Here is a 23,541-nt window from a genome sequence, read left to right on the forward strand (position 1 = left end):
GTGGGGGTGGGGGGTGGGGGTGTGGGGTGTGGGGTGTGGGGGTGGGGTGGGGGTGTGGGGTGTGGGGGTGGGTGTGGGGTGTGGGGGTGTGGGGGTGGGTGTGGGGTGTGGGGTGTGGTGTGGGGGTGTGGGGGGTGGGGTGTGGGGTGGGTGTGGGGGTGGGTGGGGTGTGGGGTGGGTGTGGGGGTGGGTGTGGGGTGTGGGGGTGTGGTGTGGGGTGGGTGTGGGGTGTGGGGGTGTGGTGTGGGGGTGGGGGGTGGGGGTGTGGGGGTGTGGTGTGGGGGTGTGGGGTGGGGGTGTGGGGTGTGGGGTGTGGGGATGGGGGTGTGGGGTGTGGGGGTGGGTGTGGGTGTGGGGGTGTGGGGTGTGGGTGTGGGGGGTGGGGGGTGGGGGTGTGGGGGGTGGGGTGTGGGTGTGGGTGTGGGGGTGTGGGGTGTGGGGTGGGTGTGGGGTGTGGGTGTGGGGGGTGGGGGTGTGGGGGGTGGGGTGTGGGGTGGGTGTGGGGGGTGTGGGGTGGGGTGTGGGTGTGGGTGTGGGGTGTGTGGGGGTGTGGGGGTGTGGGGCTGGGGGTGTGTGGGTGTGGGGTGTGTGGGGGGTGTGGTGGTGGGGGGGTGGGGGGGTGGGGTGTGGGGTGTGTGGGGTGTGTGTGGGGTGTGTGGGTGTGGGGGCTGTGGTGGGGGTGTGGCAGGTGTGGGGTGTGGGGTGTGGTGGGGGTGTGGGGTGTGGTGGGGTTGTGGGGTGTGGGGGTGGGGTGTGTGTGGGGGTGGGGTGGGGTGTGGGGTGGGGGGTGTGGGGGTGGGGTGGGGGTGTGGGGGTGGGGTGTGGGTGTGTGGGTGTGTCGGGCGGGGGGGCGGTTTACCGCTGAGGAGGGGAGTGTGACGGCGAGGGTCATGCCTTTGTTGGGGCGACTCTACTCCTAAGGGTGGATTCCCAGAGACAGACACAAAACCGTAAGGAGAGGGACCACAAGGCTAATCGACAAAATATGGAAATGGGAAAACGTACAGCAAGTTAGCGTTAAGTCCTACGAATACTGTGTTTTAATGAATTTTGCAGATAAATGATCATTAAATAATATTCAGTGAAAAAAATAATAAAAGTGAAAAAAATAACAAAACTGCTCACCAGATTTGGAATGGTTTTTATTTCCTTCTTTTACTCTTCTTTATGTTTTCATAAGTTTCTACAATGAGTGGGGACCACAATTGTAATTAGAAAAAAGCAAGAGTCCGTGTTATTTTTTCAAGAAGGTTGGAAACTCACTTTACTAAAAGACCCAAGAGGGGGCGAGTTTCCGTCCTCCAGACAAGTGAGCTCTCCTGCCAGCCTCGAGAGTGTGGACAGTTCTGATTGATGAGGTGAGTCTAGGCAAAAAACAGGAAGCTTTTAAAAATGCTAAGTTTTCCCCAAAAAAGTTTAATCTTCAAGCACAGAAAAGGTAAGAAAGAAAAGATCTGAAGGACACTGGGTTCTGAAACATTCTGCCCACGACTGTGCTGGGGCGACGTCCCCTACCCCGGGCAACAGCACGGCTGGAACCGGCCTGCGTGCGGCTGAAGACAGGGCCTGGGGGAACGTGCAGGGCTCTTCCCGCCCGGGCCCCTGCTCCAGGACCCACCTCCGGCCTGCGCCGTACCCCCGGCAGCCCCGTCCTTCCACCCGGAGGCTGTGCGCCGCTTGTGTGGGAGGTGACACTCCAGGCGTCCTCGGGGAACGTGGCCCCAAAAGCAGACTCGTGGTCGCGGCTTGGAGCGTCCCCTTCATGGCACCCGACTCAAAGGTGGCACCGAGGTCTGAGGCTGCACCCGTCTGACTCACGCACGGGGCCACACACGCGGTCACTCCTACTCCCGCGCATGGCAGGGGCCACAGGGGGACCTGCTGGACAGGCGGCCTCATGGTCAGCTCAGGATGTTGGCTCGTCACGGCCGAGTGATGACCAAGCACGTCACCAGACAGACGGGCTCTCGCTCAGTCAGGTCAAGGGTGATGCCAGCCCCTTTAGGCACTTCGAGCCACGGCGGGTGCCAACCTCTCTGGCGTCCGTATCTCCGGCTGCCAGGGGCGGGGGGGTCACCTGCACCCGACACAAGCCTGGCTGTGTTCATGGGAGGCTGCGCACAGATGATACTAACAACGCCAACCAACGCCCGGGATCTCGCCGTCCGAGTTCCGGTGAACTTGCTGCCTGTGTGAGGCTGGTCTTCTGTGTCTGTCTGTTTCAACAGGCTGCTTTGGCCCCTCCATTCGTGTTAGGTCACGCTCTGCAAGGTTGGGCCGCCTCCCCCGCACCCTGCTCAGCCACCCAGGAACCCACGTGCGATGCGAAGGGATGACGCTCCCCATGTCTGCGCTGCCCGCGGAGGGCACGGGCGCCACCTGCTGACCTGATTCTCAGCTGCTCCTGGCGCGGTGCTGGGCCCCGGGCGCCGCTGTCCACGGTCCTGGCCCAAAGGCCTGGCTGCCCTGATCCCCCGGCCACGCTCAGACCCTCTGCACCTTGTGGAAATGCTTCCCTGGGAGATGGGAGCGTCTCCCGAGGCCTCCACGGAGGCTGTTTCCTTTTCTCAGCTCAGCTTCTGCATTTGTGCTAAGCCAGAGGAGGCCTGGGAAGCTGCCGGACTGACGTGAACAAGCAGTGTCCACGGCGGGACACGTCAGGAAAGCAGGAGGGGGTTCCAGACAGAGTAAGTGTTCACTGACTGTCACCTGGACACAGCAAGAAAAGGGGGGCAGGTCAAAAGCTGGAAAGTCCACGTATCTGGTCGAAGAATTTGTGATGGCTTCATACCAGCCTCGTAGGAAAATGATCCCCTTACCAATCAACTCTGGGCCACTGAGCTGGAGGCCCTGAGGGAGGAAGCCGCTCCTCAGGTTGTGGACAAGAATTCATTCCACTGGACATTATGATGTTGGGCTTGAACCTAAAAAATGGCCTCATCACAAAGAGCTGCTCATTGGGACTTCCCTGGTGGCCCAGTGGTTAAGAATCCACCTTCAAATGCAGGGGGCACAGGTTCGATCCCTGGTCAGGGAGCTAAGATCCCACACACCATGGGGCCACTAAGCCCGCATGCTGCAACTACTGAGCCTGCACGCTCTGGACCCACGTGCCACAACTAGAGAGAAGCCCACACACCGCAACGAAAGATCCTGCGTGCTGCAAGGAAGATGCCGCGTCCCGCAACTAAGACCCGACGCAGCCAAATAAATAAATAAATAAATATTTTTTAAAAAAATAGCTGCTCATCACAGCGCCGTCTGTAAGAGCAAGACTGGAAACAGCCACAAGGCAGGTGGCAGGGCCTGACTGCACGGTGGTCCAGCCACACAGTGCGGTCCCACGTGGCTGAAACTGACAGTGGAGACACCTCTAGAAACTGTCATGGACAGGCCACAGGCCTTCAGGCTAGCAGGTCAGGAAAGCAAGGCAGAGAAGGACGAGGTCCTCTGCCAAAGAATGGGAGCGGAAAACATGTGCCCGTGTGTGTGTCCGTGTGTGTGTGCCCGTCCGTCCGTGTGTGTGTGTCCGTGTGTGTTTCCGTGTGTGTGTGCCCGTGTGTGTTTCCGTGTGTGTGTGTACATCCTTGCTTCTACTTTTTAAATTGAAGGATAAATTATAAAAAATTGGAAAACTGTAACTTTAGCAGAGAAGGAGAATAAGGTAGAAAGACAGATTTCTCTAGATATATCTTATTTTGTAGATTTGGCCGGGAACCAGGCAAATTTTTCACATAATCATAAAGTTAAATTAAATGCAGATGGAAATCTCTGTACAGCTCATGGTAAATGGAACAAATTAACCTGCTGTGGGTAAGACTTGGGCACGACCTCAGACACAGAATGATTTCAAGTGAGTTGAAAGCAGCCACTCAGCTGTGTATTCTAGTGGGATGCGCCTGGAGATCAAAAGAACTTAAAAAAATCTCAGACGATGACAAGTATTTGCGAGGATGTGGAGAAACAGGAGCCTCGCACGTGACCAGGGAATGAGAACTGCCGGTGACAGCTCCTCAGCACGCAGAGGCACCGTGTGAAGCACTAATTCTCTTCCAGAGACACCCAAAGAACTGAAAACTCACAACCACACAAAAACCTGTACATAGATGTTCACAGCAGCATTACTCAATGATAACCAAGAAGTGGAAACGACACACCCGCCCATCGACAGATGAACCAAATGTGGTCCATCCGTACAGTGGAATATTATTCAGCCACAGAAAGGAAATCCTGACACCTGCATGAAGGTGGGTGAACCTTGAAAACGTGATGCTCAGCAAAAGAAGCCAGACACAAAAGGTCACATAACGAGGGATTCTACTTCTATGAAACGTCCATTCACGGAGCCAGAAAGTAGATTCGTGGCTGCGAGGGGCTGGGGGGTGCCTACAGAACCCACACAGAAAAGGCTGCGGCGGAGCCTCGGAGTTCAGCTCGAGAAGAAAGAGCGGCCCTGAACCCCACGGGCTCCCGGCCAGCCCCTGCCCACTGCTGGAGGAGCTGGCCACACGTCGCTCCAGGAAGAAGGCGGCAGTGGCTGCACAGGCCTGCAAGGCGTCTGCCCCTGCACCCAGATGGCCCCTCCCTGCTGACCTCTGTGCACAGCTCCCATGGCTGCGGGCAGGGGCCTGTCCAGCGTCCGGGCTGAGCCCCCTCCTCTCTCCATCCTCCCACCTCCCTTCACACACAGTGAAGCCAGGATGGGAGCCTGCGAGGCAGGGTCTGGTGAGAGGACAGCGCAACAGCCGCGTGTGAGGCCCCAAGGCTGAGCCCGGCTCCTCCTTTCCCACGTCCAGGATGGGGGTCGGGGGCATGTGGTGGGCACCGGGGCAGTGCTGGCTGAATCTGCTTCATTCAGGATAAGTCCCGGGTGTGGGGCGGGGGAGGAAGAGCTGCCGTGAGCCAGATGTGTAGGAGCCAGGGTGTCACAGCACCCTGCCCGCTCAGCTGCCTCTGGGGGAGATAACAGGGTCCTGGGGGCCCTGCCCGAGAATCTGCCCCAGGGTGGTCTCGGGATCCCACCGCTGCCCCCGGGGCAGGGCTGAGGGTCTCTGTGGCTAACCGCGGCCCACGGGAGCCACCACGCCGGTCAGGTGGGTGCTGGGGCCCAGCCCCGGCCGGTCCGCACACGCCGGCCACACCACAGCAGTGAAAAGGGGCGAACCGAGGGCCCGGAGCTGCGCCCACTCACCTGAAGGCGCCCGTCACGCCAGAAACGGGGCGGTCGGGGCTACGAGGGGCGCTTCTCGGTTGGATGTGGCAACTGGGTCCAGGAGGGCCTGACCAGCAGCTAAACCGACTAGAGGTGAGTCCAGGGGCCAGAGCGGCTCTTACCTGGAGCCCGGCAGGTGCTGGGCCTCCTCCCCGGCCGCCCCTCCACGCCGACTCTCCTCCCCGGCCTCCGAGGGCTGCCGGGCCTCAGCCTCCTTTTGCTCACTCGCTCCGCCGCCCCCTCCAGGCAGCCCGTCTGCCGCGTCCACCTGGGGCCCTGAGGTGTGTGCCAGGCACTTGTCGGAAGTGGGGGCTTTGGGCTCCTGCCCGCCGGGGGCGTCTTCGGAGGGCCCGGGGTCTGGGACGCCCAGCGCCGTGGGCAAGGCCTCCGGGGCAGGCCGGACCTCCAGCAGTCCCGCGGCCGAGCCCTTGGCGCAGGCCTTGGCGGAGCCCACGTAAGAGGAGCGGATGACGCTTCCCGAGCCGCACTTGCCGCGCAGGCTCTCCGCCGCGTCCTCCCTGCTGCCCGCACAGCCCCTGCAGCACACGCAGGAGTTCAGAAGGCTGTTGGCAGCCGTGGCGCTGAGTTTGTGGGGGCCGCCCTCCGTCCCCTCGGCCGCCGGCTCCCCCGGGGAGACGCCGTTTCCGAGGACTTCTGGGTTGGCGAGGGCAGAGTCCAGGAAGCCGGGCGACTTGGGGTTGAAGATGACCGTGGCCGAGAGCTTCATGCCCCCCGTCCGGTGGGCGATCAGCTCGGCCGTCTGGGCGTCCTCCGCACTCGCCTCCCAGCCATCCAGCTGCGGCTGGGAGTCCGGGCAGCTGCAGGAGCCAGGGCCCACGGCCCGCGTCTGGTCGCCCTGCACGCCGTTGCTGCCGCTCAGGTCCTCCGCCGTCTCGGCTGCGGCGGCTGCTCCGGCCCCCGCCCCTCGGCTCTCCCCGCCCCGCCCTCTCTCCTGGGGGCCGCCCGCCCGCCCACGCCGGCCGCCCGGGGGCTCTGCCGCCCCGTCCACATCCTCCATGAAGAACACCCTCCCCTCCTCTTCGTCGCTGCCCGGCGGCAGCCGTGGTCCGCCCGGGGATGCCTGCCCGAGGGCACCGCGCTCGGCGCCCGGCCCGTGCGCGGGGGACTGGCAGGCATTGGGCGGGGACAGGAGAGAGGACATCGCGTCCCCAGCCCTGTGCACCATGCGGCTGAGCTGCTCCAGCTCCTGGTCGTCGTCCTGCACGGAGCACGCCAGCTCCGCCTCTGCGTGCCTGGGCCCCGCCGGGCCGAGGGGTGCGGGCAGGGCGGGCTCCAGGGCAGGGGGCACCGGGGTGTCCGCCCGGATGGGGAACTCCACGTCTTGGGAAATACAGAGGTTCCGTTCCAGCGTGTGAAGCTCCTCCTCGGTCAGGGTCCGCAGCAAATCCCTACAAGCGTCAAGACAGAAAGGAAGAGCGTGGGTCCCAGAGGCCACACCAGCCCCCAGGCCGAGTGGGCTCGGCACCAGCAGGAGAGCAACACGGTGTCCACTGCCTGCAATTAACCTCCCACCATGTTGCTTCCTCCACCAAAAGAGGTGCGTCTCCAGGGGTCCCCCGGGCCGCAGGTCAGGACAACAGCCGTGTGGGTGGCTGACGGTGATTCTAGAATGTGCCCTTGCTTAAAAGTGAGACTCTGAACTCTCTTGCTGAAAACCCTGATTCTTCGTGATAATATGTTAATAAATTAATAAAATAAAATTGTATTAATAAAATTATAAATTATTCATCAATACATCAATTAATAAAAACTTTCAGGAGTGAAAGGATATATATTGGTTTATATATAGATTTTCATCCTTTGCTTCAACAAATATTACTGAGCACTGCCTATGTGCCAGGCCCTGGGTGACACAGGAAGACTGGCATGGTCCCTGCTGAGCAGGTTCCGTAGGAAGAGACAGATAATAAATATTTACGAGGGAAGACTGAAGTACAATAATGACCACGGCAGCCAAGGAAGGAGCCACCAGAAGGGGGCACAGCAGGGCGCCTTCCCTGGGGGGAGCGGCATTGAACCGACACCCAAGGTGGAGTGACTCTAATGACCACGACGGGGATGAGCCCAAAGTGGGTCCCACAGGCCGGTGTATGCTGCTCTCCGCCGGGAAGAGCTCAGGCCTGAGGTCTCAGCGCCTGGTTCAACATCCCAGTGCAGTCGGGGAAACACGTGGAAAGGTGCTCAGAACCGCTCAGCTGTGGGTCTTCATGAACTGAACACACCCTGCAAACAGCACCCAGATCAAGAAATACAGCGCTACCTGGGCTCCCCAGCGCCCCCCACGTGCCTTCCTGGTCACTCCTCGCCGTGACCACGATCCCGACTACCACAGCGGTGGTCTCCCCTGTTCTCCTTCTCTAGATAGACGGCAATCTGCGGTCTGCACGCCTCCGTGGCAGGCATGTTTGCCAGTGCTATGTTTGTGCAGAGGTGCCAGACGAAACACAGGACACCCAGTTAGACTGGAATTTCAGATAAACAGCAAATACTTTTTAGAGTAAGTATGTCCCAAATGGCCCCCACTGGGGACATATTTACACTAACAAAGTATTATCGTTTATCTGAAATCTAAATTTAATTGCACACTTTTTTTTAAACCTTTATGTGCAATTACATTTTATTTTTCCTATGCCTTTGGTTTTTTTTTTGTTGTTGTTTTTTTGGGTGCTCAGCTTGTGGGATCTTAGTTCCCCCTGACCAGGGATTGAACTTGCACCCTTGGCAGCCGAAGTGCAGAGTCCTAACCACTGGACCACCAGAGAACTCCCCTTAATCGCATATTCTGTTTCCCTGTGCCAGCTCTGACAACCCTCTCTGGTGAGATTCGCGGTCGTTGTAGATCACTCCGTCTCCTGGTGGAAACGCATCACAGTTCACCTCTGAAGCTGTCCCACCCCGGAGGGGCCCTGGCTGCCAGGGACCCACATCTTTGAGCCCCTGTCCTGGGGAGCATGGGGTGTGTTTCTGCAAGCACGCGTGCTGAGTGCTGGTGAGGGGTGTGTCCCCGCCGACAGCTCTGCATGCCCCACACCCTCATGGGCACTTGCACTTTTCCACTTCATCGTCTCTGGTGAGCGTGCAGTGGTATCTCGTCGTGGTTTTAAACTGCTCTATCCTGCTCGTTCAGGAGGTCGTGCACCCATTTATACGCTGACGGACCCTTAGCCTCTCAGAAGTGCCTGTTCAGGACTTTCACCCATTTTTTATTGGGTTAACTGTCTGTTTCTTACCGACAGGAGTTCTTTATGTATTGTGGATTTGAGTTCTTTATTGGATGTTGTGTCCAACTCTGCGGCCTTTTCACTCTCTCAAAGGTGTCTTTTGACAAACTGAGGTTTTAAATTCCAGTCAAGTTCGAAATGTCATTTTATTCTGTGATTAGTGCTTCTGTGCCCTGGTGAAGGAATCTTTGCCTACTCCGAGATCACAAAGATGTACTCGATGGTTCCCTCTGAAAGCGTTCTTTTACTTTTCACGTTTGTATCTGCAGTCTACCTAGAACTGACGTGTTCATAGGAGTGTATCACAGATCTTTGTCCTCACACGGATATTTGCTGATTCAGCGATTCATTGGAAAAAGCGAACCATTCTCCACTGTTGTGCTGTCACCTCTGTCATGAATCATGTGCTGGTCGCACCAGACCCTCTGTTCCGTTGAATGCCCCGTGCACTACCTCTCTGCCAGTACGACTACAGCTATACGGCAGGAAGTGTCTCCAGCTCTGCTCACGTTTTTAATGAAGCACACCCAGCAGAAAGGCACACATACGTTCACAAGCTCGGTCACACCAGCACTGTTTGGAAACTACCCAAAAACCATGAAGAGCAGAACATATAAATAATATTCTTCTCCTCTGTCCTTTTTCTCCAGCAATCTTTTTCTTCTTGGCTGTTCTAGGCCCCTTGCCTTTCTACAGGACTTTTAGAATTAGTTTGTCAATTTCTGCAAAAGAAAAAACCTCCTGGGATTTTGATTGAGGTTGCATTGAATTCATAGATTAATTTGAGAATCACTGATATCTTCTCAGTATTAAGTTTTCCACTCCCTGAATATGGAATAGCTATTTATTTAGGTCTTTAAAATTTTGTATCAAAAACATTTTGTAACTTTCGGTGGAGGTCTTAGACATCTCACATTTATGCTAATTAATATTTATTGACACCATTGTAGATGATATTTAAATTTTTTTATTGTGATAAAATACTTATAAAATTTACCATCTTAACCATTTTAAGTGACAGTTCAGTGGTATTAAGTACATTCATATGGTTGTGCAGCCGTCACCACCATCCACCCCTGTAACAATTTCATCTTGTAAAACTAAAACTCTGTCCTCATGAAACAATAACTCCCTGTTCTCCCCTCCCCCAGCCCCTGGCAACCACAGTTATGCCTTTTGTCTCTATGATTTTGAGGACTCCAGGGACCTCATGTAATCGGAATCGTACATTATCTGTCTTTTCGTGGCTGGCTTATTTCATTTAGCATGTCCACAAAGTTCATCCACATTGCAGCATGCGTCAGGATTTCCTTCCTTTTTAAGGCTGAATAATATCCCAGTGTATGGCTGGACCATGTTTTGCTTACCCATCCATCTGTCAGCAGCGGCTTCCATGTCTTAGCTATTGTGAACGATGATGCTATGAATACGAGTGTACAAATATCTCTTCAAGATGCTTCTTTCAATTCTTTTCGGTATAAACCCAGAAGTGGAACTGCCGGATCATACGGTAGTTCTATTTTAAGTTTTTGAGGAACCTCCACAGCAGCTGCACCATTTTACATTCCCACCAACAGTGCACAAGAGTTCCAATTTCTCCATATCCTCCCCAGCACTCGTTTTCTGTTTCTTTGATAGTAGCCTTCCTCGTGGGTGTGAGGTGGTGTCTCATTGTGGTTTTGATTTGCGTTTCCCTGACGATCGTGATGTTGAGCATCTTTTCACGTGCTGGTGGCCATTCACGTATCTTCTCTGGAGACACGTCTATTCAAGTCTTTTGCCCATGTGCATCAGATAGTTAGGCTTTTTGTTGTTGAGTTTTAGGAGTTCTCTATATAGTCTAGATACTAACCCCTCATCAGATATACGATACGCAGATATTTTCTCCCATTCTATGGGTTGCCTTTTTACTCTGTTGTAGTGTTTTTTGATGGACAAAATTTTGAAATTTTCACAAAGCTCAATTTGTCTATTTTTTTCTTCTGTTACCTGTGCCTTTGGTGTTACACCCAAGAAGTCACTGCCAAAATGCAATCTCATGAAGCTTTGTCCTATGTTTTCTTCTAAGAGTTTTATAGTTTTACCTCTTACATTTAGGTCCTTGATTTTGAGTTAATTCATATTTATATGGTGTTAGGTAAGGGTCCAACTTCATATGTGTGTGCATATGTGTGTATCTCTTATCAGATTAAGGAAATTCCCTTCTATTTCTAATTTGCTAAGAGATGTTTTCATCATAAAATAGGCATTAATCTTTCAAATTACTTTTCTGTAACTTTCAAAATGATTTGGTTTTTCTTCCTTTTTAAAAAATATAGAAAAACGGATTTTCAAATGTGAAACCATGATGTATATAATTTAAACTCCACAAGACAATTATTGTTTTGTACAGCGCAGATTCATTTATGTTCATTCACATCAGGGTCTTAAGTCTCTCCTGTGCTTCCACATTCCCATCTGAGATTTTTTTCCTTTGCAGGAATAATTCCAATTAGTTTTTCTTTATGTGCAATCTGCTCATAACCGATTTCTTCAGCTTCGTGTTTCTGAATAACCCACTATATCACCTGCCTTTTTTTTTTTTTTTCCCGGTACGCAGGCCTCTCACCGCTGTGGCCTCTCCCGTTGCGGAGCACAGGCTCCGGACGCGCAGGCTCAGCGGCCATGGCTCACGGGACCAGCCGCTCCGTGGCATGTGGGATCCTTCCGGACCGGGGCATGAACCCGTGTCCCCTGCATCGGCAGGCGGACTCTCAACCACTGCGCCACCAGGGAAGCCCCACCTGCACTTTTGAAGGATATTTTTCCTGGTTGTAAAATCCTGACTGGCAGCTATTTCCTTTCAGCACTTTATTATACTTTTAAAAATATTTACTTATTTATTTATTTTGGCTGCGCCAGGTTGTGGCACAAGGGGTCCTCGTTGCCACATGTGGGATCTTCGTTGCGGCATGTGGGATCTTCTTCTTAGTTGTGGCATAGGGGATCTTTAGTTGCAACATGGGGGATCTTTAGTTGTGGCGTGCGGGATCTTTAGTTGTGGCATGCATGCAGGACTTAGTTCCCCGACCAGGGATCGAACCCGGGTCCCCTGCATTGGGAGTGCGGAGTCCCAACCACTGAACCACCAGGGAAGTCCCGCTTTCAGCACTTTAAATATATATCATTTCATTGCCTCTGGCTTCCATCGTTTTTGAGAAGACAGCTGTTGATGTACACTCTTTTCAAAGTAATATGTCCTTTTCCGCTAGCTGTGTTTAAGCTTTTTTCTTTGTTTTCAGCAATTTTACTGTGATATACCCAGATGTGTCTGTGGAATCTGTGGACAGAGACTTTTCTTCAATTTTGGAAAATTCTTGGCCATTATTTCTTTGAATACTGCTTCTGCCCATTTTCTCCATTCCTTCCTTCTGATTCCAGTTATGTGCGTCAGCCTTTTGAGTACGTCACACGTCTCTGACGTTCTGGACTCTTTCCCTGCCCAAGTCCCCAGCATCTGGTGTCTCCCCCCTCCCCCTCCCCCTCCCCCCATGGCCACTCCCAGCCGTGGCCCAGGCCACACGCTTCCCTTCCTGGCCCAGCATCTCCATCCTCTCCCCTCCTTCCTTGTCTCCTCTCCCAGCCAGACACCCAGAGAGGGCAGGAGCCTCGGCCTCTGGGTCCAGGGTCAGGTCCTGCTAGAGACACTCAACTGTGGCTCGCCCACCCTGTGCCCACTGACCCTCCAAGGACCCCCCGGTCACTCCTCACTGGATTCAGAGCACGTTTGGCTCGCGATGGGGCAAAGGGCAGTTTAGAGCAGGCTTCTGGGGCTCGCGGCGCGTCGGCGAGCGAGCTGGCCCCCAGAAAGGACAGGCACCAGCAGAGGAAAGCCACCCTAGGCTGGGAAGTCCCGCCAGACCCAGGAAGGGCGTGGCAGGGGTCCACGGGGTCAGCCCTGGACCGACAGCCTGGGAAGGGGGCTTCTCGGAGACCAGGGACCGTGGTAGGAAAGACCTTGGCGTCTGAGGCCACGGGGCCAGGGAGGTGCTCAGAGGACATGCGGCCACAGCCCCCTGCTGTCCCATCCCCGCAGGAGCCGGGCCCTGTCAGCTCACAGAGGTCACCAGCAGTGAGGGCTCCACACAACCTGACGTGAGGTTTCTCAAGGGAAGGCTGAGGTCAGGGGTGCTGGCTGGAGGGCCGGCTGCTGAAGGGCAAGGGAAGCCCTCAGGGCAGAGCTCGGTTACCCAGGCCAGACGTCACAAGCCCACAGGACAGCACAGATGGTGCCAACGCCACCCAGGGATGGTCGGGGGGTGGGCAGGATGAGCCACAGCATGCGGGCATCCGCTGGTCACTCAAGAGAACTGAGCACTTCACCCCCTAAACTAGTCAAAGAACTAGTAACAGCCCCCAACCTGGGCGCCAGCCCCAGCCAATGTGCAGGGCATGGCCTGGCCCAGGGGGATGTCCTCCCCTCACAGGCTGCGTGGCCCTGGTCCGGCCCACACCACCCTGGTTTCAGGGCCTCGCCTGTAAGACAGGCCCCGTCTGTCTTGCGGGGCCACGGAGACGTTTCTGTGAGAAACCAGAAGAGGGCCTAGCTTCCAGGCCCTTAGCCAGGGCAGCCGCTGTCTTAGGACCGGACATCTGCGTAAAGGTCTTAACGCTACCGGCCAAGAACAAAGAACTTGTTCTGTGAGGGAGGAAGGGTGTGGGGTTAAAGGAGCTCCAAACAGTAGAAACCAGGAGCCGACGACAGAGACCAAGGTCCCAGCACCCCCGAGGTGGACAGAAGGTAAAGAATTAGCTCACACAGAAGTGTGAGGTTTACCACCCTCTGAAGCTCGGCAGGGACAAGCTACCCACCCTTGAGGTGTCCAGTAAAGGCAAAGCAAGACCAGCCTTGTCCAGAGGGGTCATTGCCAACCCCCAGGAGCAGTCACAGAAGGGACGGGGCTCAGAGGCAAACACCACCCTCCCCTCCCCTCCCCTCTCTCACCCCCCACCCCCCCACACCCCGCCAACCTGATTTTCCGCAGCAACGTGTGGAAGGGCCGGAAGAGCTCGGACATGTCCTCTGCCTTGCGGTCCAGGTTCAGGGGTCCATCCGCATAGACCACGAGGCCACTGCATCCAAGACAGAAAGCCAGCCTGACGTCAAGTCCTGCAGCCGCGTGGCCAGCCCAGACCACACCCCGCACATGCTTCCCCTCTGCGATCGAATCGTAAATAAGTTTAGAGAAAAGCAGTGAAAATTATGACCCAGATTTTATCCTCTTCCGAAGTTGATGAGCCTACGTCTGTTTGAAGGATCATAAAATAATGATAAAAATATGGCTGCACACCTCCCAGCCGCAATCAGCTAAATCAGCATCAAGGTTTGTTGCTAACATCTGCCTCCTTGAAAATGGAAACACTGGATTTGTGTTTAAATATACCACAAATGCAGAGGTTGGTGAGAACTGGCCCTGGAACCGTCTACTCCAAAAGGGAAACAGGAGTTGGAGGTGAAGCCCAGCCCCCCACCAGCGTGGAGCCCTGACCCCAGGGCTGGCCCCTGGGGGTGTGGGTCCCGCAGGAGCGCGGCGCAGACAGGGCGAGATTTTTCCAGACAGCGCCCCGCAGGCTGTCCTCCCAGCTCTCCCACCTCTCCCTCGTGCCGTCCACACGCCCCAGGTCCGGGGGCTGCCCAAGACTTTCCGACTCACACTGGCCACAGGCTCTCGAGGTTCCCGGCCCCGCCAGGCTGTGAATGTCGTGTCCCGGCCGCTGTCTCCAAAGCCCCCTTCCCCTCCCAGCACTCTGGCCCACGGTCAGGCACCCTTCAAGAGGGGGGCAGCCCCCTGTCACCCCTCAGGCAGGATGGACCCTCCTGCTGGGCGTCCCCGTGCCTCGAGAGGACCCCCTTCACTGGACTGGGCCCCACGGCCCATCTGACGCTGCCCAGATGCCAGCTCCGGGCGCCCCGACTCCGCGGCAGGGGGTCCCGTGTTCACCTCCGTAGCCACAGCCCCACCCATCTCCAGGCGCGTGACCATCATTCCAGACCCGTCTCTCGGAGAGAGGACCTATCCCTGAGGACCCTTCTCTGGATGCCTCCTGCACCTCTTGGGTGCCCAGGGACCGTCCACCCGTGAACACGGGCCTGTCCCCTCGCGGCCCCATGGAGCGTAGGTCGGCGCCTCGGGGGCTTGTCTGTGTAAATGAGGAGCCGCTGGCACGTCTCTGAGGACGAGCAGGACCTTATTTCAGGCCTCAGGGTCTGGCCGCCCATCCAGCTGGGAGCCCCCATTACTTCTGGAAAACACCCAGTTCAGTGAGAAAAACAAGGTTGAGCGAGGAGACTGTTTTCCCCTAAAAAAGGGCTGGTTTCATGGGCGAAAAGATTTCCTTTTTTTCTAAAAACAGGAAAAACACGGGCTGTGAGGCCCCCCGGGGCACACCTGGCCGTGACCAGCATGACCAGCGGCCTCCAGGCCCCGAGGAGAGACCAGCTCGAGGGCCTGTGTCCTGAGCCAGCGGAGGGCAGCGGGCACGGCCGGGCCTCCGTTCCTTCTGGGCTGCTTCACGGATCTTCCATGAGCTAACGGTCATGGTTCAAGTCACCGTGTTTGAGGGACGATTTCTCAAGGCAGAGCCTTAACTTGCTGGGTAAATGCGGTGGTCTCAGTGCAAAGGCAGAGTGAAAACAGGCAGAAGAAAGAGTTTGGGGAATCCTGGCCATCTCCTCTTTCAGAAAGCAGCGACGGGGGCAGGGAGGGACCCTGTCTCCTCTCCTGGGTCCTGGCGAGGCCTGGGCTGCCCCCCAGAGAGCAAGCAGGGTCCCTCCCGCCCAGCACGGCCTCCATGGAGCTGCGAGCCCCGGAACAGAATCCATTCAGCAGGAGAGGTCTGTGCACAAACCCCTAAAGCCACCGTGCCCACCCCCTTGGGTGGGAGACTGGGGGACCTAGGCCATTCCCGCGGCTCTGTCCAGCGGTGCTCGCACGCGCCGGAGCACCCAGGGTTCCCTCCCGCTCAGCAGCTCCGGGAAGTGACGCCAACCGCCAGGACAGGCAGAGAGGAGGTCGTGGGGCGGCCACGTTTCTGCGTCCCCATGACGGGGCACCCCTGCGGACAAGGGTGAGGCTGGTCTTCGTGTCCCAGGAGGAGCTCAGCAGACACCTGTTCCGTGTCCAGCTGGCCCGGGTGCTGATGCAACGGCCGGGGGTGGGAAGGGGAGATGGGGGGAACCAGGCCTGGAAACAAGCCATCAGAGGGAGAGCTTCACCCCACAGGGCTGGTGACCCGGGCATCGCGCCCGCTCAGCCCACGTCCATGCAAGGCAGCCCCACGGTGGAGCCTGGCAGGCACGTGGCTGGGCCCGGGGGGACCCCGGCATAACGCGGGGGATGGTGAGGGGTCGGCCCAGGTCCAGCTCGCGTGGGCCGGGGGAGCACGCCCACCATGGAGGGAGGGCCCGCCCCACCCCCACTCTTTAGGTGTCTTTCACTTTCTTGGTAATGTCCTTTGATGCACAGATTTTAAATTTTGATAAAGTCCAATGTATTATTTTAAAAAATTTGTTGCTCATGCTTTTGGTGTCAAATCTAAGAATTCACCACCAAATCTCAGAAGACAAAGATTCACCTCCTCATACACACACTACTATATATAAAACAGATAACTCGTAAGGACCTACTGTAGAGCACAGGGAACTCTACTCAATGCTCCGCAATGACCTATATGGGAAAAGAACCTAGAAGAGAGTGGACATATGTATATGTGTAACCGACTCACTTTGCTGTACACCTGAAACTAACACAGCATTGTAAATCAGCCACACTCCAATAAAAATTAAATTAAAAATAAGAAAAAGAAGAAAAGAGAAAGATTCACCTGTGTGTTGGTCAGAGTTCTCCAGAGAAACGTGACCAGCACACATGCGCGCGTGCACGTGCTCACACACACACACACACACGCGGTTGCGTGAGGTGAATGTACTTAATGGCCGTTGTGCACATTCAGAAAGGGTTAAAATGGTCAGTTTTATGCCATGCATATTTTATCACAATAAAAAAGTAACATTTATTGCTTTGATTTCTGTTACAAAACTTATACCTATCACGTTCCGAAATTTAGTAGAGACACTGGTGACGATGTTTGTACTTGATACACTAGGAATTCTTCCCTGACATTTGGGATTCATCCTTAATGTTGTTTAAATAGCTAGAGTATCATTTTTAATCAATCCCTTAATTCCGGGTCTATACCCCCCCCCCCGTCAAATTTTTATGATTAAAACTTCAGTGAAAAACTTTACAAATTCATATTTGTGCCCTGTCAGATCAGCACAACAAAATTCCGCGGAAATTCACTGTGCTACCACCTGCCGGGCACTAAGGACACATGAGTGAGTGCAGGTGAGCACCCCTGCCCCGTGACACTCATAGGCCCATGGGGGAGACACAAGTCACCCAAATATCCCGAGCAGGCAAATCTACAGAGAGATGGGATTACAGGGGTGGAGGTGATGGCTGAGGGGTAAGGGGTATCTTTTCAGTGACGACGATGCCCTGAAATTAGTGGTGACGGTTGCACGACTCTGCAAATTGACTGAAAACCACTGAATCGTACACTTCAAATGGGTGAGTCATAAGGTATGTGAATTTTATCTCAATAACATGGCTTAGAAGTAATCTCCTGGGAGGAAACGTGGGAACACCCTGTGCAGGAAGTGGTGAGCACCAAGGAAGGGAGTGGGCGGCAGGGAGGCGGGGAGAGAAGGTTGGAGGGGACCCTGAGATTGCGGAGGGCCGGGCAGGGGGCCCTGTCCACACTCGCCTTTGCTCCCACGGGCTGGAGCCACAGGAAGGCCCGAGCCCTCGGCTGCCAAGAAGCAGGTGGGCCAGGGGACTGGACGGGAACCTTCGCTGGCCCGGGAGAAGAGATCCACCCCAGAGGGTCCCTGCACCAAACCCCCAACCGCACCCCAGCATCCAGAATGCTCCACGGCAACTGCTTGCCTTGTGTACGTGTGCGCCTCCCTCACGGTCATCCCCATACCTCTGGGGACAAGCACAGGGCCGGCATGCAGTAGGTGCTTAATACATGCTCACAGGTGAATCCAGGAAGGAGTGAGTCCTGGGCCCCAAGCTGGGCAGCAGTGGCCTCTGTGGACAGCGAGGAATTGAGAGAGGGAGCCGGGTGGCTGCACTGTGGGTCCCACAGGAACCCTGTGAGTGTCCCTAAGGGGGCGGCTGGCTCCAGGACCAGCTGCTTACAAGCCAGCTCTCCCCGCCCCTTCTGGTTAAGCCTGGCGCTCCTCAGATCCTCAGACCCACAGCCTGGCTGCGACGTGGGAGACCTGCTTCTGATGGGGGGCTGGGGGCTCTAGGGGGCCTGAGGGCTTCTCAGTGGCTGCTGTGAAGCCCCCAGACTCTGGGCTCCTGTCCTGCCTCCACTTCAACTTCAGACCCAGCCTCTCCTCGCTGCGACTCAGAGCCTCCCCTCATGACCTCAGAGGTCCCGCGGCTCCGCTTCCAGGCCTCCCTCCAGCCTAAGCTGGAGAGGACCCCACGCAAGGCCTCCAGGAGGTGCCCGACAGGAAAAAGGCCCTGCCCAGGGCACTCCCGAGGCAAGGACCCAGACAAGTTCAGGTGTCAGAAGGTGGCCTGAGGTCAGCAGAGAGGGCCCAGTGACCCCACTCAGGGAGAAGTGGCCTTGGAAGGCCAGCTCAGTGAGCATGTGAGGCTGGACAGCGCCACCCTGCACACCCTAGCCTTGGGCCGCCGGCAGCGGGGAGCCGCAAGGAGCTGAACACACACCACGGACTTGAGCACAGAAACCCAGAAACATGTGTCTGTTCAACGTCCTTGCTTTTATCTTAAGACGGGCGTGCTGTCTAAGAGTCTCTGGCCCTCCCCCGAGATTTAGAACAGATTCCCTCTAAGACAGTGGAAACTGACGGGAGGTTCTGGAAAGGTTCTGGTTCCTCCCAAGACCACTGCAGAGACCTCCCAGAGGGAAGGCAGCTCTGAAGCACAGTGAGGCCAGGAAGAGCGAGGTGGGGGCCAGGCCGGTCCCCAAGCCCAAGGCAAGACTCAAGTGTGGGGAGCTGACCCTGCACACCGGAGGCGGCCGCTCAGGCTTCCCCGAGTGCTGGGCACTGGCAGCCCCACCCCGCCTGCCCGCCTCCCCAGGCCCTCCTCGCTAAGTCCGCTCTGCGCTTCACGGCACGTCAGGCTCCCCGCCACAACACCTCCACAGTCCCGGGCAGTGGAAGCCGCTTCTGGCCCGGCCCAGGGTCGTCTGCCCGGCCTGCTCCCCACCCCTCCCGCACGCGGCACACGACTTGTCCAGCTCCCTGCGGTCCAGGGACGCCTCTCTGTCCCAGAGGCTGGCCCATCCTGCAGCGCTGCCACCGCCCCACGGACCGGCCGTAGGAGGTGCTCGCCCGCACTGAGTTCTCCCCAGGGCCTGTGCCTCTGTGTCCCCTGTACGCTCCCCAGGCCAGTCCACTGACATCCACACCTACGACCGGCTCCCTGCCTAGCTGCACCCCAGCTGCCCCCCGGGCGCCCGTGCCCACCCGCCCCAGGCTCCCTCACCTGGCGGGAGGGAAGGTGGTCTGTGTCTGGGAGTCCGGGTGCCGCTGAACAGTGTGGACCAAGCCCAGAACAGCTGGGCTCTGACCTTGGCTCTGAGAGGCTCCGCAGGGCTCAGCACATGACCGAGTACTTCCCGTCAAGCGCGCTTGACGACCGAGCCCACGTGCTGCCATGACACCTTTGAGGCCACAGACCCCAGAGGCCTAACCCAGCGCTCCCCTGCTCTCAGCAGCCGTGCTCCCCCCCCATCGCAAGGCCAGCTGCCGCCCACCTGCCCCTCACCCAACAGGCTCCACCTCCCTGCCAGCCCATGAATCCTCCAAACACGCCCACCACATCCTCCGGCGGGGATCGGGGCACCTCGCCTCTCGTCCCTTCAAAGCCGCTCCCACAGCCCCTGATGGGGCCCCTGTGCCTGAGCGTGGGGGCCTCTTCCCAGGGCTGGGGTGCACGTGGCTGTCATGCTCACCCATCCTGCACCATCTAGGCTGGCTGAGCGGGAGGCACTCGGAACACCTGGTTCCTCGTCTGCCGGGACAAGGACAGGGCCACCTGGCAGCTGCTCTGGGGCTGAGCAGCCCCCTTCGGGGTACGAGTACCACCTACCACCACCCCGAGGGGCCTGGCACCACGGACCCGACCATCCTGCCAGGTTTCTGAGAAATGGCGGCCCCAGGCAGGGGGACACTCACCACACGATGGCCAACCTGGGGATGGTGAACATGAGGGCTGGCTCGTAGTCGTCAATCATGTCCTGGGTCAGGTACCCGAAGTCCAGGGCCCTGGCAGGGGAGGGAGACAGTGAGCAGGGGCGACCCACGGCCAGACGGGGGAGGGCAAGGCAGCCGCGCAGCCCTCACCCACGTCGGCGCTTGGCGGCCAGCTGCTGGACGAGTCCCGCTCTGCAAGGTCCGGCGCAGGGGGCCGACGCTCGGCCTGCCCCATCTTCCCACTTCCCGACCCCACCGCTGGCGGAGGAAGCAGGGGTGAGTGAGAGGTGCTCGCCAAGGGGAGCTAGTGAGGCCAGCTATGCTGTCAGGCACCCAAAGCGAAAGGATAAACGAGGAGTAGAAACACTGCTCTGAACCGTTTCACACCGCCAAGAAACCCGAATTGCTCTCCCGGATGTCTCCCCTCTTGCAGGTAGACGAGACGCTTTCTCTGCGAGCGCGAGCAAATGCTGCTGGCATCGCCGTGTTCTGAATGGACGGTACTTCCCGTCTTCTTACTCTTGAGTGACTTGAAACATCTCTCGGCGTACAACAGTGAATAAATCGTCTTTAAAATTAACAAACTGACGATGTGAGATTAGACAGCTTCAAAACTTACCTACTACTAAAGCACAAGTCACATATAAGGAACATTCTGGGCTAAATCTTAGTCCCAAAGTCTATTCAGAAAATCTGACTTCAAACCTGACCCCACACGCCCCATACGAGCCATGATGAGAACAGTGATGATTCACCTCCAAAACCCAGATCAGAAAAGGTTCCATCCTGGCCTGTAGGGAAGAAGAGTGGACGAAAGGAAAGCAGGAGGTGGGGAGTGAGGGCCACCGGGTGTCTCCCGGAACCAAGGGGAGGAGAGGAAGAGGTGAGGAGATGGGGAGGTGGGGAGCTGAGGAGAAGAGGAGTGGAGGTGAGGAGGTATACAGGTGATGAGGTGAGGAGGAGGGAGGAGAAAGGAGGGGAGAAGGTGAGGAAGTGATGAGGTGAGGGAGGTGAGGGAGGTGAGAGAGGTGAGAACGTGAGGAGGTGAGGAAGGTGAGGAGGTGAGGAGGGGAGGGAGGTGAGGGAGGTGAGGAGGTGAGGGAGGTGAGGGAGGTGAGGAGATGAGGGAGGTGAGGGAGGTAAGGAGGCGAGGGAGGTGAGGGAGGTGAGGGAGGTGAGGAGGTGAGGAGGTGAGGGAGGTGAGGGAGGTGAGGAGGAGAGGGAGGTGAGGGAGGTGAAGAGGTGATGGAGGTGAGGGAGGTGATGGGGGTGAGGAGGAGAGGGAGGTGAGGAGGTGAGGGAGGTGAGGGAGGTGAGGGAGGTGAGGAGGTGAGGAGGTGAGGGAGGTGAGGTAGGTGAGGAGGTTTGGTTGTGACGGAGGTGTGCGAGGTGAGGGAGGTGAGGAGTTGAGGGAGGTGAGGGATGTGAGGGAAGTGAGGAGGTGAGGTAGGTGAGGGAGGTGAGGAGGTGAGGGAGGTCAGGAGGTGAGCATGGAGCCCTTCTCAACCACGTCAGCTCCTCCTGCAGGGTCTGGGCCCAGAGAAGGGGACACTGGGGCTGAGGAACAGTCGTGTGAGTGGAGGCCCTGTGGCACATGCACATGGTGCCCCTGTCCCGGTGCAGCCCTCACCCAGGCCCGAGGCAGCAAGAGCTCCGCCATTCCCGGGTGGCCTCACCTCTCCACCGTCTCACAGAACAGCACGATGACCTCCTGCTGCACGTAGTACTCCCGCGGGGACTTCACGGGCACCATGGCCGACACGTAGCTGCAAACAGAGAGAAGGGAGTGAGGGCCATCTGGTACCTCCCGGAACCAAGGGTGTCTTAACTGACAACCAAATGAGGTCCCTCCAGCTGGAGCCCAGCTGCATCTCAGCAGCTTCATAAACACACACCCCCAGCATCACCGTTTATATTTTGAGCCAAAGCTCCTCCCAGGGTCAGGCCTCAAGTAGCACCTCCTTGGGTCCCACAGCCCTGCCCACCCCGGAACCGCCACTGCCCACTGCCCCGACGGTCCCCAGCCTCGAGGTAATGAATGACCCTGTGCAGGGCGGACAGACAACCCCTGGGCCCCCACGCAGGGCAGGGCCAGGGGGCTCCACCCACTCCCCAGGTGAGAACATTTTTCTGTCACTATTTTTTCTTGTTACGAAAGCTCAGTTGGAAAGATGTGGAGCAGGCAGAGCCGGCCGAAGCTATTAAGCTCATTTGTGGCGCCCACTCCCTAGAGAACCGGCTGGAATGCCTGACTTCTTTCTGGGGCCCACACGACACAGGACGGACAGTTTTCATTAACCGGGCCACCGTGGACGGGCTTTGGGGTCCTGCTTCTCATCTACCTCCAACGTCTCTGTGTCTGTGGACACCGCGCAGGCCCCTCCCCGCAGTCCCGGGTCCTCCACAGCCCGTCCTGTGAGGGCCCCAGGGACCACGCCATGTCCTTTGCCGCGGGCGGGCGGGCGGGAACGCCCCAGGGAGCTAGTGGGGGTGCGAAGGGCAGACCCGCTGAGCTGGAGAGGCGCCCCCCTCACCCCACGGAGCTGGGGGCCCCAGCAGGCCCCCGAGTGGCCTCCACTTCCTCCTGGCTCCTGCCGCGTCCCACGTCTGGGCACAGAGACGTGCTGGGGGCGGGGCGTTGTGCTGACCATGACCTTCACCCGCAGGACCACCAGCGGCAGAGGTGCTGGGCGGGACCCGGCGTCCCTTGCGCCCCTGGGTCGCCTCTGCCCGCCTCCGCCCCTCCCCGTACGCCGTGCCCCCGACCCCCGCGACGGCCCAGAACCAGCCCGCGCCTCCCTCCGCGGAGTCTTCCTGCTGCACACGCAGAGCCGGCGGAGCTGCCCGCCCCCAGCCCTCCCCACGGGGCAAAGGGTTAGGGTTCCTCGGTCACCTCAGCTCGAACTCGGCGAACAGCACGTCGAAGTGCCTCAGCGCCTCCCGCATCTTCTCCGTGTAGGTGTTGAGGTCCCGCAGCGCCTGGTCGCGGAGGGCGCCGCGCACGTCCTCCAGGCTGCGGGTCAGCTCCTTGGCCAGCGGCCGCATGGCCATGCTCTCCAGCTCGCGGTTCATGATGATGGAGCCAGCGGCCAGGCACTGCGGGCAGCAGAGGGCGTCAGGGAGGCCCCACCCGCGTGTCCTCGGCGCCCGGAGCGTGCGGGCTTCCGGAACCCACGACAGCGGGCGCTGAGCAAGGCCCCCCCCCCACGGCGCCCAAGAAGACTGTACAGCCAGAGGTGGGACCGGAGGGCAGAGCAACGGTGGGGTTGGGGCGCCTCATCCCGGAGACGCCTCCCGGGCCTCCCTTCCGGAAGCTCCTCCCTCATATTCCTGCCCCCCTCCCCCCTCCGCTCTGGGGCGCCTGCTCCCTCCTGGTTTCTCTTAGATGCAGAGCCATCATGGCGGTGAGAATAAGTGCCCTCGGGTTTGGGGGCTCCATGCAGGGGCCTCCGGGCCATGTGACTCCTGTCCCCTCCCCACCCGGTCCACAGACGCCAGGTTCCGGCCGTACTCCAGGTCCACCGCACCGGGACTGACCGCGACTCCCCAGGAAATCCAGGCGTTCTAGGAAGCAGACGCCTCGTGTCCATAAAGGCTCCCTGCATCACCTCATGGCTTGCACAGCTGCCCCTGACCCTGGGACCCGCTTTGCAGAGCTGAGCACTTAGGCTGGGGGGAGAGACTGCCTACCCAGGGCCCCAGCAGGGACGCCCAACCAGGTGTGGCTCAGAGGAGCCGGGTGGAATGGGCTGAAAGAGGGGAGCCGGTGGGCACGAGGGCCCGGCAGCGTGGGGGTGGGGGGC

General features: G+C 57.9%; 1 protein-coding gene across 1 annotated transcript in view; it reads right to left on the minus strand.

Annotated features, from left to right (window-relative positions):
- Positions 1 to 23,541, minus strand: part of ZFYVE28 (zinc finger FYVE-type containing 28) — a gene marked incomplete at both ends in the record, with an annotated part of 111,971 nt that overhangs the window by 28,790 nt on the left and 59,640 nt on the right. The window contains 5 exons of the mRNA XM_082838349.1: positions 5,335 to 6,621; positions 13,465 to 13,566; positions 19,721 to 19,810; positions 21,415 to 21,504; positions 22,632 to 22,834. Of these exons, the coding sequence (XP_082694475.1) occupies positions 5,335 to 6,621; positions 13,465 to 13,566; positions 19,721 to 19,810; positions 21,415 to 21,504; positions 22,632 to 22,834 (1,772 nt within the window). The remainder of the gene's footprint in view (positions 1 to 5,334; positions 6,622 to 13,464; positions 13,567 to 19,720; positions 19,811 to 21,414; positions 21,505 to 22,631; positions 22,835 to 23,541) is intronic.

Source organism: Leucopleurus acutus, assembly GCF_964270905.1.
Source record: "Leucopleurus acutus genome assembly, chromosome: 4".
Lineage (NCBI taxonomy): Eukaryota > Metazoa > Chordata > Mammalia > Artiodactyla > Delphinidae > Leucopleurus > Leucopleurus acutus.